Source organism: Symphalangus syndactylus, chromosome X, assembly GCF_028878055.3.
Source record: "Symphalangus syndactylus isolate Jambi chromosome X, NHGRI_mSymSyn1-v2.1_pri, whole genome shotgun sequence".
Taxonomy (NCBI): Eukaryota; Metazoa; Chordata; class Mammalia; order Primates; family Hylobatidae; genus Symphalangus; species Symphalangus syndactylus.
The window spans coordinates 23,713,252-23,730,802 of record NC_072447.2 but is presented as its reverse complement, the minus strand read 5'-3'; the positions used below and the strand labels follow the sequence as shown (position 1 = coordinate 23,730,802).

At 46.3% G+C, this 17,551-nt stretch overlaps 1 protein-coding gene across 4 annotated transcripts in view; it reads right to left on the bottom strand.

Annotated features, from left to right (window-relative positions):
- The window catches only part of TBL1X (transducin beta like 1 X-linked), a 224,046-nt gene that overhangs the window by 57,576 nt on the left and 148,919 nt on the right, over positions 1 to 17,551 (bottom strand). For 2 of the 4 annotated variants that reach the window (XM_055267745.2, XM_055267747.2), the window contains 2 exons: positions 9,051 to 9,195; positions 8,418 to 8,525 (listed from right to left, as the gene is read on the bottom strand). In XM_055267745.2, the coding sequence (XP_055123720.1) occupies positions 8,418 to 8,525; positions 9,051 to 9,153 (211 nt within the window). In that variant the 5' untranslated portion in view covers positions 9,154 to 9,195. Of the gene's footprint in view, positions 1 to 8,417; positions 8,526 to 9,050; positions 9,196 to 17,551 lie in introns of those variants that run through there. The other 2 variants (XM_063634955.1, XM_063634956.1) reach the window with 2 other exon arrangements.

The following is a 17,551-nucleotide window of genomic DNA, read 5'->3' as shown; positions in this document are numbered from 1 at the left end:
TTCACGCTACTGTGCAACCATCACCATCAGCTATCCCCAGAACTTTATATTCATTTTGCAAAATGGAAACTGTACCCATTAAATAGCAACTCCACATCCCCTGCTTCTCCCCATCCCCCAGCAACCACCCTTCCACTGCCTGTCTTTTTGGATTAGACTCCTCGAGGTATCCCTTCTAAGTGGAATCCTACAGTATTTGCCTTTTGTGACTGGCTAATTTCACTTGGCATAATGTCTTCAAGTGTCATCTGTATTGGAGCCTGTGTCAGAATTTCCTTCCTTTTCAAAGCTGAGTCATGATATTCCGCTGTATGGATGGACACGTTCTGTTGATGGAATTTCCTCTGTCAATGGACATCTGGGTTGCTTCTGCTGAGGTTTTCTAAAGGACAGTGTACTGCTCCCCTAAAGTGTGAGGTCAGTCTTGGAAGGAGGGGGCATGTCTTTCTGTTCAGCTCTCTCAAGCCACCGTCCTCACAACAGCCGCTCACAGATGCAACAGGAGGAGATCAGCCCAGCACACAGCCTGGCCTCCACTCCGGCAGAAACTTGAGGATGACGAATCCCACTCGACTGACAGCACCCTGCTCAGAGGCCTAGGATATGAAGGGCATTGGAACACAGGGAAGCCTCAGGGAAGTGCTTCTTTCGTGGACAGACTGAAGCTCCCAGGACCCCTCTTGGATCCAGACTGGTTGGCTTTGAACAGTGTTCTCTTCTACAGGGCATGAGCTACAACCCATCCCTCAGCATCAGGCCCCCACAAGCCACCTGCTGCTTTTTCAGAGGGGACCACTTCACCCTCAGTCTCATGTTTCTGTAGAAAGTGTTGAAGAACAGGGAACCTTCCCCTCCGCTCCACCTCACTCTAACCAAGACCCACGCCAGCTTACCCGCTGTGAACTTGCTGGGTCATCTGCCAGGTACTCTTTTTGGACGGTTTAAACTCACTGTGTGTCGGGCGCTCAGCACATTTATCTCTGCGCTTGGGTTTGTTGTGGAAAGAGGAGGCCGCTGAGGTCTCACTCACTCTTCCATGCACTCCTCTTAGGCTAATTCACCTGAATGGCATCGCCACCAGAGAGAAGCACTGCAGGTGAAGTGTGTCACCCAGCAAGACTCTTTCTTTTTTTTTTTTTTAGACAGGGTCTCACTCTGTCACCCAGTCTGGAGTGCAATAGCACAATTATGGTTCACTGCAGCCTTGACCTCCCAGGCTCAGGCAATCCTCCTGTCTCAGCCTCCTGAGTAGTTGGGGCTACAGGTATGAACCACCACACCTGGCTAATTTTTGTATTTATTGCCCAGGTTGGTCTTGAACTCCTGGGCTGAAAGCAATCCACCCACCTCAACCTCCCCAAGTGCTGGGATTACAGGTGTGGGCCTCCACACTGGGTAGAAGTCTTTCTTATTAATGATTATCTTGGCATGGAAGCTTCACGAAATGAACGACAAATGTCACTAAGTTATATTCACAACCCTGAAACTCTGGGCATGTGGATGTACGATTTCACTGTTATCTTACTCTGTTGGGGCTGCTCTACCAAAATACATAGAGTAAGTGGCTTATAAACAACATGTGTGTCTCACAGTTCTGGAGGCTGGGAGTCCATGATCAACACGTGGCAGACTGGGTGTCGGGTGAGAACCCGCTTCCCGGTTCATAGATGGCGCCTTCTCAATGTGTTCCCAACATGGTAGAAGGGGCGAAGGAGCTCTCCTCATGACTTCATCATCTCCTAAAGGCCCCACCCCCAATACTATCCCCTTGGGGGTTAGGATTTCAACATAGAAATTTGGGGGAACAGAAACATTGGGACCATAGCAACTATCCTCCTTATGAACAAGGCTGACATATAACACAGAGCCATATATACGTTACGTAAACAAAAGCAGCATGCCCACTTCTACCCAGCTAGTCCTGTGTGCAGAAATGGGCTCTTTAGGAAAACATGAGTGCCCAGAGTGTAGATGCTCATTTTTGATAACTAGTGATACTCTCACTCTGAATAACCCATGTTTGGTGACATTAATGGAGGCAAGAAAAATGTATAATAAATTGGCCTCTCAGCTACAAATCAGGGCAAATCAGAACATAAGTTCCACTGAATAAGGAGATTTCAACCATCTTCTAGGGTCTTTAAATCTTTACAGATAAGCCAGAAGTTCCTCACTCTGGGAATTCAGCGTGGGTGAGAAGTGAATTTTTACCATTTATTATGGTGACAAGCTCCTTTTAGTAGCTACAGTCTTTAAAATTACTGCCATCACGGACACAGCACTTGGTAACATCCCTGTGCCAGACACAACGCTAGTGAAATTCCATTTCTACTTGTGTTTCTTTCTTCAGTACTGTCACCACCACCATCATCACATGGTTTTTATTACTTGTCTACCTGTTCCTGGTGGTGTGTGGACGTCAGTCACAAAGCTCCAGGTAGGGAAATACTTCGCTGGGTTTTCGATGACTTTGATACCATGGGTATGTGGGCAAACGCAGAGAGCTTTTGTGGCCGCCACAGGGCCCAGCCTGCGGAATCCTGCTATCTGGAAGCCTGGCCTTTGCCTTGCCCAGATGCCTGGGCTTATCCACCGGAGGGCTAACGAGGCTGTATAGAGTTTTCTATTTTTAAGCAGAAGGTTAGACCAACGGCACTGCTTAAGGAGGGGAAGGTACGCAAACAAGGACACTCTGTCATTCAGCCGACCTGGGCTACATTCATGTCTGCCCATGGAAACTGTGACCCTGACAGGTTCATGAAATTAGTCCAGAAGGCTAGCTGCAAATCCTCAAAGGAAGAATCACACTTCATGAGCGTCCTGCAGATATATACGCCAGAGTTAACGTCCCTTTACATACTTTCCAATATGCCTTGTGCGACAGGCAGAGGAGCTCTGTGACTCAACTCATCTCTATAAAACCACTCATGTTTACGATGTGTCCTGCCTCTGCCTTAGATGGAAAAGAATGCACTGGTTTCTGATAAAGCGAAACCTACACTTATCACATGACCCAGAAACCCCACTCCTAGATATTTACCCAAGAGAAATGAAAACCTACGTTCACACAAATGACCTGTATGAAAATCTTTTTTGTAGCTTTATGCTGGAATCACCAAAACCTGGAAAGAACGCAAATGTCCCTCCACAAGAGGATGCATAAACAAATCGTGGAAACAGCATTCAAAATGGAACACCACTTGGCTATTCAAGAATGAATGGCTGGTGCACACAACAGCATGCATGAATCTCAAATGCATGAGGTTGAGTGAAAGACGTAACACTCCCAGGACTACACAATATGTGATGCCATCTCTATGCCATTCCTGCAAGGCAAAACTCTAGGGACAGAGCAGTGGTGGTTGCCAGGGGCAGGGTGGGGTGCAAGAGGAGCTGAGTACAAAGGGACACAAAGCAATTTTGAGGGTGACAGAACCGTTCTGTGTGTTGATTACGCTCAAGCCAGCTCCGCACATTCCTTCCTTCTTTCCTTTTCAGACAGTTATCTTCTACTTCTTTAAAAAATATTTTTGGCCAGGTGATGCAGTGGCTCATGCCTGTAATCCCAGCACTTTACGAGGCCAGGGTGGGAGGATCTCTTGAACCCAGGAGTTTGAGACCAGATTGGGCAACATAGTGAGACCTTGTCTCTACAAATAAAATATAACAGAAAATAAGAAATTAGATGGGCATAATTTCTTGTGGCACAAGCCTATAGTCCCAGCTGCTCGGGCGGCTGAGGTGGGAGGATCACTTGAGCTTGGGAGGTAGAGGCTGCAGTGAGCCGTGATCGTGCCACTGCACTCCAGCCTGGGCAACAGAGTGAGACCCTCAGCGTGAGTGAGTCTCAAAAAACATAATTTTTCATAGTACCTCCCTTTCCCCCGAATCTATCACCCGATTATCTTGCAGGCAGCTCTGTCTCAGTTAAATTCAGTTTGAATCTGTGGTTCTGTCCCCCTGTATTCCTCATACCGTTTTGCAAGTTCCTGTGAATTATTTAATTTATGCCAAAAATGTGGGTCTGGGAGAACATGTTTTCTTTATAGTTTGGATTTTGGGATGAAGTCCCAGAGGAAATAATATGTTTACAGGGACTCACTTGCCAAATTTTCTCTCTTTCCATACTAAGTGGAAAATGGACTTCCACTTCCCTTGCTGTATTCAGAAATATGCGGGGGAAAACAACTCACGATTCCCCCAGCATTTGGGGGAGCTGCTCACTACAGCAGGTGCAGGCTGTGCACATTTATAGGGGCTCGCTCCCTTGCTTCTCTCCTCCTGGGATGGCAACATGAGCTCATGGGAAAGGCACATGGCCACCATGTGATTCTTAAAAACTGCCCAGATAGCACAAGTGACCAGGCAATGGATCCTGTAAGACAGAAGCCAATGGACTCACACATTGTATTAGTCCATTCTCATGCTGCTAATACAGACATACCTGAGACTGGGTAATTTACAAAGGAAAGAGGTTTAACGGACTCGCAGTTCCACATGGCTGGGGAGGCCTCACAATCATGGCAGAAGGTGAATGAGGAGCAAAGTCACATCTTACATGGCTGCAGGAAAGAGAAGGTGTGCAAGGGAACTCCCCTTTATACAACCATCAGGTCTCGTGAGACCTATTCACTTATCACGAGAACAGCATGGGAAAACCTGCTCCCATGATTCATTTACTTCCCACTGGGTCCCTCCCCGTGACATGTGGGAATTACGGGAGCTACAATTCAAGATGAGATATGGCCAAACCATATCACCCATCAAAGCCAGACTGCTGAACTCATGCAAAAACCAACAAATCCATTTTGGCACTAGAGCTTGGTAATGCAAAAGTTCCCTACTACTTAACATTCTTGCTTTAACCAGTTTCCTCTTTCAGACGGCCAAGAGTCTGCTGCTATGAGATGTCACCTGTGGGTAACATCTATTGAGTGCTTCTGATGGGCAAAGCCCTTGCTTTGGACAAGTAACAAGGGCAACAATGAAAATCCACTAATCCACACAGGTAGGGAAATATATGTGGCTTAGCTAAAAGCTGGATGACCTGACTTCTGCCTGTTGTAGGCAGAGGAACAAAACACATCTGTTTTTGAGGTTCTTTCCCGAGTTTGAAGAGATGTGTTTTGGATCCTTCTTCAACACCCTGCTTCCCTTGCTGTCTGAGGCCATCAGTGCTCCACTGAAGATTCCTCCTTGCAGTCTAATACATCCTAACTGACACCATGCGTACTGGCAGAGGGGAGGAAGAGAGACACTGGTGAAGGAGATGAACGGATGGACAGGAGCGGCACCTGGTCTGCTGGGTCCAGGGCAAAGAAGCAGGGCTCAGGCCACATGCTTGGTGACTCTGGAAAACTTGTCTGTCACTGTACCTGGAAGGTGGGGTTGAGTGTTCTAAGCAGACCTTCCAGGGAAGCAGCTGTCCTGCTGCACTGCAGGGAAACACCTACTCCCTGCCTCACTGCCCACCCCCCACCCGCTTCCTGCCACACACAGGTAAGGAAGGATGACCAGGGAAGGAGGAATGCCAGTTGCAGTAAGATCACTGGATCTGGGAACCCAGAATTTACTGACAACTTCTAGTGGAGAAAGCCAGAGTGGAGGGAGCTGAGGAATGAATCATCTTCTGAGATGCAGAACCTGTTTTTAATGAGTTTGGTGGGGTGCAGGAATGAGAGTACAGGTGCTAGAGGAGGAAGCATGATCAGGGAAACGTTTTCCCTTTTATTTAAGGTAGAAGGGAGACAGCGATAGGCTGAGAAGGTGTGCTTTCTTGATGGGGGCTCAATGACTACTATTGACCTAACCAAAACTTTAGGACTTGAGACAAACACAGAAAATAACCCCAGAATGAACACTTCAACATTAGGTATTTCTTTGCTCCCTTCTTCCTCTGAATACAACCTTGTAGGGTGCTCTAAGAAGTTCCACAATGCACACAGTGAGCTGAAGAAAGTGCAATAGTCTCTCTCTCCAATATCAACTCTGCCTAAGAAGTGTTATTATACTTCAGTGACACTGATGAATCAGGAATGGAGCTCACAGATGTTACACAAAGTTGACATTTGCCAAGGTCTATGCATTGTTGTGCTCCGACTCTCCCTCTCAGCTGCCTGGTTACAGAAGCTTCATAAACAAACACTGAATAAGGAAGCCGACCTTTCTGGGGAGGGATGGGGGTTTCTGTGTTTATTTCAAGAAGCCAGCAAAGCTCATGCTCCGTGGCCCTGGGGACCAGCCAGCAGCACGGCTCTGTCTCCAGGTTACGGAGCACGTGGTCCTTCACACCCGACAGTTCCAGCCTGGGACTTGTTTACACAAGAGCTGTGAGTCTCTTTGGCCTTCATCGTGTCCTTGTGCAGAGGTGTTGCTAGATGGAAAGAATCTCAAATTCCATGCCACAAGTCGACAAGGAAGCAGGGTTTGGTACGTGGATTTCCATTTGCAGACACCTCTGGAAAGCTCTGGGCTCTGAGGCAGGAGACCACCTGTGCTCCTCTAAGAGCCGAGGTTGAGGTATTAGCAGAGCGGTTATCAATTCCCTGATTTCCAGAGTGAGGCAGTACATATTTTGTTTTGTATACCAATTTCTTATACTATGTTCTGGCAACAACCAATCACAGGCATCTAATATATATGCAGAAAGAATGTGTACTTTCCATGAATAACACTAGCTGGGAGCGCAAGGGACAGAGACCCAGGCTTGGACGGGGAAGGCACGCACTTACAATGTGCTACGTGCCTGACGTATTTGAGCACATTTGCCTGGGCAAGGAAACCCAGGCTCAAATGAACAGGCCTCACTCAGACTTGTTTGAGGATCAGAGCTCGAGCCATTCTGCGTGGCTCCAATTCCTACATCCTACCCTACCAGGCCAGCTGTGAGAGAACCCACGCCTAGAGGATAGTAGATTGGTTTTCCCTCAAATCGAATACATGCATCTCTGGGAGGAGGGGGCCTAGGAACTGGGGTTTCCTCTTCAAATAATCAAGTTCCAGAATATATACAATCTGGTATCAAGGGCACGAAGCTTAAAACCCAACTTAAAATCCCAAACCAACTGTTATGAGTTGAAGTGTGCCCCCTCCTCCACAAATTCACAGGTTGCAGTGCTCACCAACAGCGCACCTCAGAATGTGACACTATTTAGTAACAGGGTCACTGCAGATGTAATTATTGCTGTATTCAAAAACAATAGCTAAAATGAGGTTGTCTTGGAGGGGGGTAAATTCCGAATCCAATCTGTCTTTACCACGGGGAAATGTGGACAAATCTGAACATAGAGATGCGGGTGATGTGCCTACGAGCCAAGGAGTCCAAAGACTGCAGCAAGGCCCCAGGAGCCAGGCAGGGGCACAGGAGAGACTTCCCCTCAGAAGGAACCGACCTGCCCACACCTTCATCTTGGACTTCTGTCCTCAGGAACTAGGAGACAACATTTCCTAGTTAAGCCACCCCAGTTTGCGGTACGTTGTTATAGCAGCCCTAGGAAACGAATCCACCTGCACTGTATGCTGCTTAGGAAAACTGTGTGTAGTAAACACGTGGAGATAACAAACAGCAAGTCCACCAGGGTCATTATCATCGAGGAAGGCAGGGAGGCAAACATGGGCGGGGTTTCCAATGCACCTGAGAGGTTTGTTTCTTAAGTTGAACGGGTAGGTGGGTTTATCAGGACGTTTTTCACCAACGTCGTTTTGTAGGTCTTAAATTACACATCTTCTAAGTTTTAAAATGTAAATAGGTTTTCACTCTAGAAACCAAATGACTTGTTGGAGGGATCCTGCGAACCCAGGCCAAAAGCCAGAACCCAAGCCCTTGGGCTCCGTGGCTTCCTCCCGCTACTTCCCTGCTGGCGGAGGAGGGCAGCTGCTCAGCTCAAAGTCTGTTTTGTCAACAACGAACACATGTGATTGGCTGTTCACTTACTAACCATAAAGTAATGTCTCAGTGGTATCAAAAATGTTGGAAGATGCTAGGACGATTCTTAAGTTTTAGAAAATTGCCTAGCAGGCCATTTGGGGGGCGGGGAGTAGGGGGAGGCTGGGGAGCTGAATAAATCTCTGGAGCAAAATCGAAGAGGTTCAAACACACACACCAGCTCATGCACGCCCTTGCCGAGATGGAGGCCAATACCCCGCACTGCTTCTGTCCTTTCCACATTCACCACAACCGCTCTTGATTCCCGCCTGATTCATCTGCACACAAGTGTCAAGGGAAGAAAGAACACATTCCCTCTTTCCACCCGGGGATGGCACAGCTCCAGAACCTTCTCTTCTCCCCATCAGCACTAAGAACTTTCTTAGCTCTTCTTCTTCTTCTTCTACAGCCTGGTTTTGAATTAAGCGTTGATCCTTCTGCTTGTAAGATGCTGAAGATGAATTTCCTACCGACAGAAAACCAAGCCTCTTACCTGACTCCTGGAGATACCGATACACCAGAAAGTTCACCTCGTCACTGGTTATGCTCATCTTAGCCTCACCTCGCGGCGATGAGGTGTTGATGAAGTGGGAACCACCCTCTGTTCAAAAAGAGAAGAGAGTTTTGAAACACTGCTTGTATTTTTCTCTCTTTTTTTTTTTTGAGATGACTAAAGAAAGTAATATCCATGCTATTATACACATGGAGGTAATTAATATCTGACTGTTATATTTTATAATTATGTGATGACATAAAAATTCCATAATTATAGATATAAAAATATGCCCAGGTGAAATGTTTTCCAAAAAAACAAGAGTTGGCCTATTTCCTAAGGCCAGGGAAGAATTGAGCAAAAACCACATGAACGAAGCCAGAAGCAGGGGCAACAGAGCACGACAACGAACAACTGACTTTGCGTTCAATAAAGCTCTGTGCATGCAGGGATCCGCAGCGCGCCCCATAAGCGGCAGGAATGGAATCCCACAGTGCACGCAGGCAGACGTGGCTGGATTCAACACTGAGCACTTTTCTGGACACATGGAGAGGTGACCGAGTACACCCGCGGCCATGTCAACACCCCCAAAGAGTGACCACACGGTCCTGGCCACATGAGGAACCGCAGTACCTCTCCCTCGCAAACGTTGAAAGTGGTGCAAGACTGACTGCATGGCCCCTCTTCCTGCAGGGCGGTGGCAGCACGATGAAGAGGCGCCAGCGAGCTCGGTCATGCTACATGTCACCTCGATGTTTCTGCAAGGAGGCCAGGGCTCCTGGTGGAAAACCAGAACACAGAAGGCAGGGAGCACCTCTGTCATTTGTGCTTCACCACAGAATCCGCTGCATCCGTCTGGCTAAGACTTCTGGTGCCCAGAAGGCAGGCAGAAATCTGGGGAGGGAGGATGGGTAGTAAAACGTTCAGGGGCTTCTGTGTGAGACAGCCAAGACAGAGTCTGGTTTTCTTAGACACCACCCGGTTAGACACAAGAGCAAACCAGCCCAAAGGGAACAAGCAAGGAAAGAACTCTGTTGTCCATGAACAAACCAGAATTCATACATCAGTAAGAGCTGCTCACTCCAAACAGCTGGGCAGCCCCAGAAAGGCCGCAACTAACATCAATGATGCTACCAACACTAAACATCTTTTTTCTTGTGAGACGGAGTCTCGCTCTGTTGCCAGGCTGGAGTGCAGTGGTGCGATCTCAGCTCACTGCATCCTCCACCTCCTGGGTTCAAGGGATTCTTGCCTCAGGCTCCCGAGTAGCTGGGACGACAGGCGCCCGCCACCATGCCCGGCTAATTTTTGTATTTTTTGTAGAGATGGGGTTTCACCATGTTGGCCAGGATGGTCTCGATCTCCTGACCTCGTGACCCGCCCGCCTCGGCCTCCCACAGTGCCGGGATTACGGGTGTGAGCCACCACACCTGGCCTCTTTTTTTCTTTCTTTTTTTTTTTTTTTTTGAGACAGAGTCTTATAGTGTTGCCCAGGCTGGAGAGCAGTGGCATGATCTGGGCTTACTGCAATCTCCACCTCCCGGGCTCAAGCAATCCTCTCACCTCAGCCTCCCGAGTAGCTGTGACCAAAGGTGGGTATCAGCACACCCAGCTAATTTTTTGGTTCTTTTTGTAGAGACAAGGTTTTGCTGTTACCCAGGCTGGTGTTCAGCTTCTGAACTCAAGCGATCCACCTGCCTCAGACTTCCAAAGTGGTGGGATTACAGGCGTGAGCCTCCGCGCCTGACCAGCACTAAACAGCCAGCACTAAACATCTTTAGGCTGTTTGCGAACTGTCTTCGGTGTCTATATCACACATTTTCAAGTATCTTTACAGGCAGCAAAACTTTCACTGTTGAATGGGGATTAAGTTTTTCTTTGTTTAGGGGGAGAAAAGTACAAAGTATATGTTCAAGTTGGAAGATATTTTACATTTAATAGGAGGATTCAAAGTAATGGTTACTGCCAGGGACATACCTTACCCCCAGAAAGTCCTGCCCTGGTATATACTCCCGACCCTTGAGTATGGGCAAGATCTGTCACTTGCTTCCAGAATATGTCAAGGAGATGGGGCACCACTCCCTAGGTTAGGTTACATTGTATGGCAAGGTTGACCACATTTCTCTCCTGTGATTATTAACACCACACTGCATGATCTGTCCAGGCAATGGCAGGCAGCCTGCAGGGAGCTGAGGGTCTCAGTCCTGCAGCCACAGGAACTGAATTCTACCAACAACCTGTGCTTGGAAGAAAATCCCTGAGCTTAAAGGAGAGCGCAGCCTGCCTGACACCTGGACCAAGCCTTGTGGGACGCTGAGCACTGGCCCCAGCTGTGCTGTGCCTGGACCCGTGACCCGCAGCCACGGTGAGAGAATGAACGTGTGTTGTTTCAAGCTGCTAAACATGTGGTCGTCTGTTATCCAGCAAGAGATAATGAATGCAGCTGCCCTGGCATCATTCCACCTCTCACTTTGCACTCTTAACAGACTTTATTTTATAGTTGCCAGAACTTTGCCATTCAAAAATTCTTATCTTCTTTGCTTAATTTGGTGACATTTCTGTACTTTTGCACATACTGCAATGAAAATTTGACAGTCAAAATACAAGTCTGTCCTAGGATTTGTGCTTGAACTCTGGAGAGGTCTCTCAAAAGACAGCATGCAGAAGAAAATATTAGAGGCGAAATAAGCTATGAGATCATAGCATGACCTAATGAAAAATTAAATATTATTTAAGGAGACAAAATAAAACAACAAAAATCTATCTAAAGAATGTCGCAGCACTGGGCAGGCCTTTGGTGATGCTGAGTGCTGCGGTGACCATGGCAACACAGTGCCAATAGCAAATGTATAGAGTTTAGGTTTCTCTCTATATCTTGCACAGCTGGAAATCTCTGGTTTTCTATCATTAACTTCTGGTGACTGAACAATGGAAAGCTGGTTGCTACGAAGGGTTACTAGGAGGAGCAAAAAGAACGGACTGAAAAAATGGCTTGGGCCCAGCACAGTGGCGCACGCCTATCATCCCAACAATTTGGGAGGCCAAGGCAGGCGGATCGCTTGAGCCCAGGAGTTTGAGATCTGCCTGGGCAACACGGCAAAACTCTGTCTCTACAAAAACAAAACAAAACAAACAAACAAACAAAACGAAAAAACTAGCTGAGTGTGGTGGTGCACGCCTGTAGTCCCAGCTACTCAGGAGACTGAGGTGGGAGAATCATCTGAGCCTGGGAAGTCGAGGCTGCAGTGAGCCACAATCACGTCACTGCACTCCAGCCTGGGCAAAGGAAGTGAGACCCTTTCTCAAAAAAAAAAAAAAAAAAAAAAAGGGCTGGTAGCTACAAATCCCAATATAAATGTATCACAAAATTATTACCAAAATTCTCTAGGCTACACATACATTTGTGAAAGACAGTAGATAAGGAATTTTGAAATTAATTTTGAAGAATCTATTATAAAAATAAAGGAAATAATTATAAAGAAGTTTGGCTAAAAGAGAAAATCACTGATCTGGAGCATGAGCTGAAGTTGAGCAATTACATTTTCACAATTGCTTTTTTTTTTTTTTTTTCTTTTCCTGTGAGCCAGTGAGTGTTTGAAAAATTGAAGTTTGACAATGTAAGACTTCTTAAAAAGGTAGGAAGAGCAGAGCGCTATAGCTTCAGCCTCACTTAGTCCGGATGACTTCTGGACAGGCTTAGGAACAGGGCAACAGGGCTAGCGGGACCGGCATGAATCTGGAGTTCCGTGGAAAAGAAGAGAATTACAAAGGACGAGTCAGCCTGGGAGGCTGGGAACGGTGCCACCTCCCAGTGAGGGCAGCTGGAAAGGACCAATCTTGGAAAGCATCTCATCTCATCTCTGCATGTTACAGATGAGGAAACTGAGGCACAGAGAGGAAACTATGTCTGGCAGGACCTGGCAAACACCCCAGCTGCCCTTCTTGTTTGCCATGCCTAGCTCCTTTCCTCTTTTACTCTGGGGGGGGGGGGGGGAAGCAAGCCTGTTCCAGGCACAGCATGATGTTTCGCAGCATCCTTGGACTCCCCCAACCTCCTTGCAGTGGTGACAACCAAAAATGCCTGCACACGTTGCCAAATGTCCCACATTGCAAAACTGCAGCTGGCCGAGAACCATTGCTCTTTAGAGGAAAAATAAGCATTTTGTGTTTGAAATGAACTCCATTTATAAAGTAAGGTATGGTGCAGGCTCAGACGCAGCTTGGTGACCTGACCATTGAAAATGTACCAGCTGGGCGCAATGGCTCATACCTGTAATCCTGGCACTCTAAGAGGCCGAGATGGGAGGATTGCTTGAGCTTAGGAGTTAGAGGCCAGCCTTGGCAACATAGGGAGATGCCGTCTCTATAAAAAAATTAAAAAAATTAGCCAAGTATGGTAGCACATGCCTGTGGTCTCAGCTACTCAGGAGGCTAAGGCAAGAGGTTTGCTTGAGCCCAGGAGGCTGAGGCTGTAGTGAGCCATGATTACGCCACTGCACTCTAGTGAGTGGAGTGAGAGCTTGGGTGACAGAGTGAGATCTTGCCTCAAAATAAGAGCAGATACCCTGATTCGTGGAGATGAAACACCTGTATACGCAGCCTGGTTAATATTCCCCACCCCAGGAGCATCTGTGATAAATACAGGTGTCTGTGCATGTGTTTGTATAGGACTATGGAGAATGAGAATACAAGATCCTGTGGAGATGGGGATTACGGGCCATTTTTAATTGTCCATTCCTCTCATTTGCATTATGCATCTTTCTTTCTTCCAACCTGAAAAACTTCTGCTTCAGCTCTGGCTTTCTGCTTTCTGATCACAGATTCATTGTTTTTAAATGTATAAGTTAGGGTCCAAGGATTGGAATGCTTTCCCCAATACACTGTTAACTTTCTAAAGGGTTTTTGATTTCTAAGCAGCATAGAAAACAAAACAAAAACTATCCATGGCCTGCAATCGAGCTGGGATGTAATGTTGTTTAGTAAGACTGACTGCTCCATCTCAAGTACATATTTTAATTTTTTAAGACTGATTTAATATTTGGATCAAACTTTTCTCCCCCAACAAACACTTACTTCGCTAGCTTTTAAATGATTATTTTTCTTTTAAAACCTAATTCCAAAAATTGTACAATCTACATATATATTCTTAGATTATTAGATACAACCATGAGGATATTCTCTGAATGGACTCCTAACCCTAACAGCCGTATTTAATGCCCTTCAGCTCTGTGGGCTTCACCACACCCAAATCAAGAGAAACCATGCATCAGCTGGGTGTCCCGGAGTTTAGCTGCTCTTATCTCTAAGCGGCTCATTTGAAGGTGGTGGTTGTTTTCATGGATCTTCTTCAGTTTTTTGACTCAAGTGAGTCACCTGGCCAGTATTCCTCTGCAAGAACCACTGTTCCAGACAAACCTCACCACACACAAGGCTGGGAATAAAAATTCCTCCTCCTCCTCTTTTTTCCAAGACCAGAACTAAATTTCACAGGAAGATGGTAAATTATGGATCCCCCACCCAGGGCTTTGCTGTTTAATTTCCCACAAATAAATGTGCTGCTATTATAGTGGTATTCGTAGTGTAGCAGAACTCTCAAGCAGAGAGAAGGCCACTGCAAACCTCGTTTCTGGCTTGAGTGATGGCACACTGGTGTGCCGTTCCTGTCTGGGCGACATTTCCTAAGGCCAGTCCACAAGCACCTTCCTTCACGGAAGAGGAGGGGGATGTTTTGGAAGAAAGACAAGTTAAATTCTTGACTGATGGAGAGAAGACCCACGATTTTGGAAGAAGTCAGAGGAAGAGGAGAGAAGCACAGGAGCTCTGCGTGTACATGTGGGGAGCACCCGCTCTATGAAAATGATTTTTGACTTTTAATGATGTGTCACATGCACCCCTCAGCCCAGGGCGTGAGGACTGCCCTCTACACCAAGGTTCAAAGCAAAGTGCCATCGACAGCTATGTAATCCGTGGGAAGAAGTCCGCCTTTGTCTTCTGTGCCAAGAACAATTTTTGTGGACAAATAACATGGAGTTTGGAATGTTCATGCTTTATTACAATTACTACTTTTTATTGCAACTATTCTTATGACAGTTATGACTTTATTACAATAAAGTTAGGGTAAATCAGGGTGAGAGTCCCCATCCGTATAGGCTTATTGGCTAGAGATAAGGTAGCTCACGTCCTGAGAGCCACAGAGAACAGGTAAAGATGTGAGATTCAGGGAGCCTTTGGCCAAGCGCCAGAGACCCTGACTTCTAGGGGCAGCTGCACCACTATCTAGCCCTGGGATTGGAGGGTCAGTTATATGGCTGTTTCCTTATCTCTAAACTGAGTATAAAATAGCCCCTATGTAAAGGGGAGACTGTGAGGAGTCAATGCTTTTATGCAGAGCCCGATGCACAGAAAATATCCAGTATGTGGGAGCTGGTATTTTAGCTCCTCCAGCAATTCCCCAAGAGAGACCTGAAAGGTCAGTAGGAGAGGATCAGGGAAACACACAACCTGCCTCGCCCAGGACAACTCAGGGCTAGACTCCTCGTCCTGGCTCATCAGCAATGTCAAGCAGGCAAGGTGGCACACATAAAGCCCAACCAAAAAGAACTACCACCAGAGGCCTGTGTTTGGGCATTCTTTTCTAGTATGTACAGCTGGAGACACAAGCCGCATTCTAACACCTAACCGGTTTCCCGAACAGCATCCGCTTCCAGCCTTCGAGTTCTGAGAACTCCTGTGGATGTTTTCCAATTTCCCCAGCTCTAAAATAAAGGAGAGCTTTGGCAGCACTCGCAGCTCCTCCTTGGCCCCAAACAGGAGGGGGATGAGAGGGGAGTCTTAATTAGAGCAACTGTGTTTATTTTCTTGCCTGACCCAGCTTTGATTAAAGACACCTTCAATTAGGTTGATTTGAGGTGTTTGGAGTTGTGATTGCGCAAAAAGGAAATAACCACCTTCCACTTTGGGTTAAAGCCACAACATTCTCTCACTGTGCTGCTTAAAGAAGGCAAAGAAGAACAAATGAGCATGGGCTGATGGCATTTCTGAAGTTTCTCTGCTAAAGATAAGTAATTCAATATAAGTGATAATTTGGGGTTTAGAGCCATCAAGAAGCTGAAGGGGAGATTATTTATAGTATTTCTTTTTTTTTTAAGCCTTGGTTGCAAGGTGGCCAAAAGTCCTAGTAATTCGCAATTCCTTTCACAAAACAGTTCAGCATTCAGTCCCAGGAGAAATGGCTGTTTAAGAGTTTCATTTCATTGAGTATGTAGTTAGAGCACTCAATATGCCATCATTCTCTGGGAGAACACTGGCCCCAAACAACAAAATCTTAATTGCTGTTTTAATTATCTTAAAAACTAGAATCACATGGGGCCTGCTGGAGAGCTGGTGCTGGTAGTTAAGGACAGAAAGGGCAAGTTCGTTTCTTGCCAAGAGGCCAGCCGTGTTCTGAAACAGCGAAGGAAGCACGAGCTGATGAAGGGGGCGTGTATCGTAGGAAGGGCAATGCACGGAGCTCCTCTGACATCACTGCAGGGGAAGCTTTATCTTTCAGCCATTTGCCCTGTTATGTAAACATCTTAAAGATCTTCTAAAGCAGCCCTTGGTTTCTGAAGGGACCTGAGAAAGTGAGTGTCATTAGTTAGGCCGCTATCAGTTAGGCTGTTGGCGTCTGTGCTGGAAGAATCCATTGCTTGGAGGGATGGTCTGGACAACGCTCAGGTCTTTGGGGCTTGTCTCCACGCAGACTGGACCGAGCCAGGGTCACTGGAAGATCTGCTTGAACTGACCTCAGCCTCTAAAGGGCACCTCTTTCTCCAAGTTGCTTCATGGAAATGAGCAAACTCTGCCCATTTGCAGGCAGCGGCTCTTCTCTCTGCTCAGATGTAAACTGAGTTTATTTTCATTTCACAATCAGTAACCAGGTTAAGACAGAATTTTAAATGTATGTATAAAGTTTACATATAAATCCCAATACACCTTTTCTCACATCTGCCTGGGGAGCAGCTTATTTGGGGGCTGACACAGGCTTGTTTTACCACTTCACACGTCTTTTCATCCTATGTAATTGTAAAGAAGCCAACGTGTGGTTCTTGAAACAATCTCATTGTCCAGTGACAGGACGATGAAATAAATTGCAGTGAACACATATGGGAACTATCAGGCCGCCATGAAGATGATTTTAGAAACCAACACACAGCATGTATTGTATGCTAGCTATCAGATGTCAGTGCTATGTGCATGATACGATCGATCTCACCAGTCATAACTCCAAGAGATAAATATGACGATTACTCTTATTATTACCATTTTATAGGTTTAACAAATAAAGGCTTAGGGAAGATAACCAACTTAAATCCCAGCGAAGCTAGGATTTAAAGTTACGTTGCTTGACATTAAACGCTGTGCTCTTCCAGTGCAAGTTAAAAATTTCAAAGCTAGGTTAACGGAAAGATATTTATGATACGTCCCAAATTGGGTGGCAGGGGACGACAACAAAACAGAAAAGAGGGCCAACGAGGTTACAGTTTGACCCAAACCTGTAGGAAAACACATACAGAGGAAAAGTTTGGGGAGAAATGCGTAAAAATATTTTATGTTGCTTTCTTTCTTTCATACACTTCTCTCCATTTACCCACAGTCAGATATATAATGCTTTCAGTAAGAAAATATTCCCCGCAAAGAAAAATTTCCCATTAGTTTTACAGTTATATTTATTTACTTGGAGTCAATGGTCTGGGAATCAAAGAATTATTTCTTCGTTACTGGAGCTCCAGTGCCGAGCAGTGACACCTCCATTTAAATATGGAGTAAACTAGTGGCGTAAGATGCGGCCAGGAAAACAGCATTTCAGGCAGGGGCAATGTCCATGACAGGGGGCTGTGTGGGAAAAGCACGGCTCCCAATTGCATGTGTATCCTTCTATATGTTGTGTAGTTTCTACTCGGAACATGGACTATTTTCATATATATTAACATGTAAAGAAAACCTAGCAATGTCGGCTGGGCGTGGTGGCTCACTTGAGTCCAGGAGTTTGAGACCAGCCTGGGCAACACAGCTAAACCCCATCTCTACAAAAAATACAAAAATTAGCTAGGTGTGGAGGCACGCCCCTGTATTCCCAGCTACTCGGGAGTCTG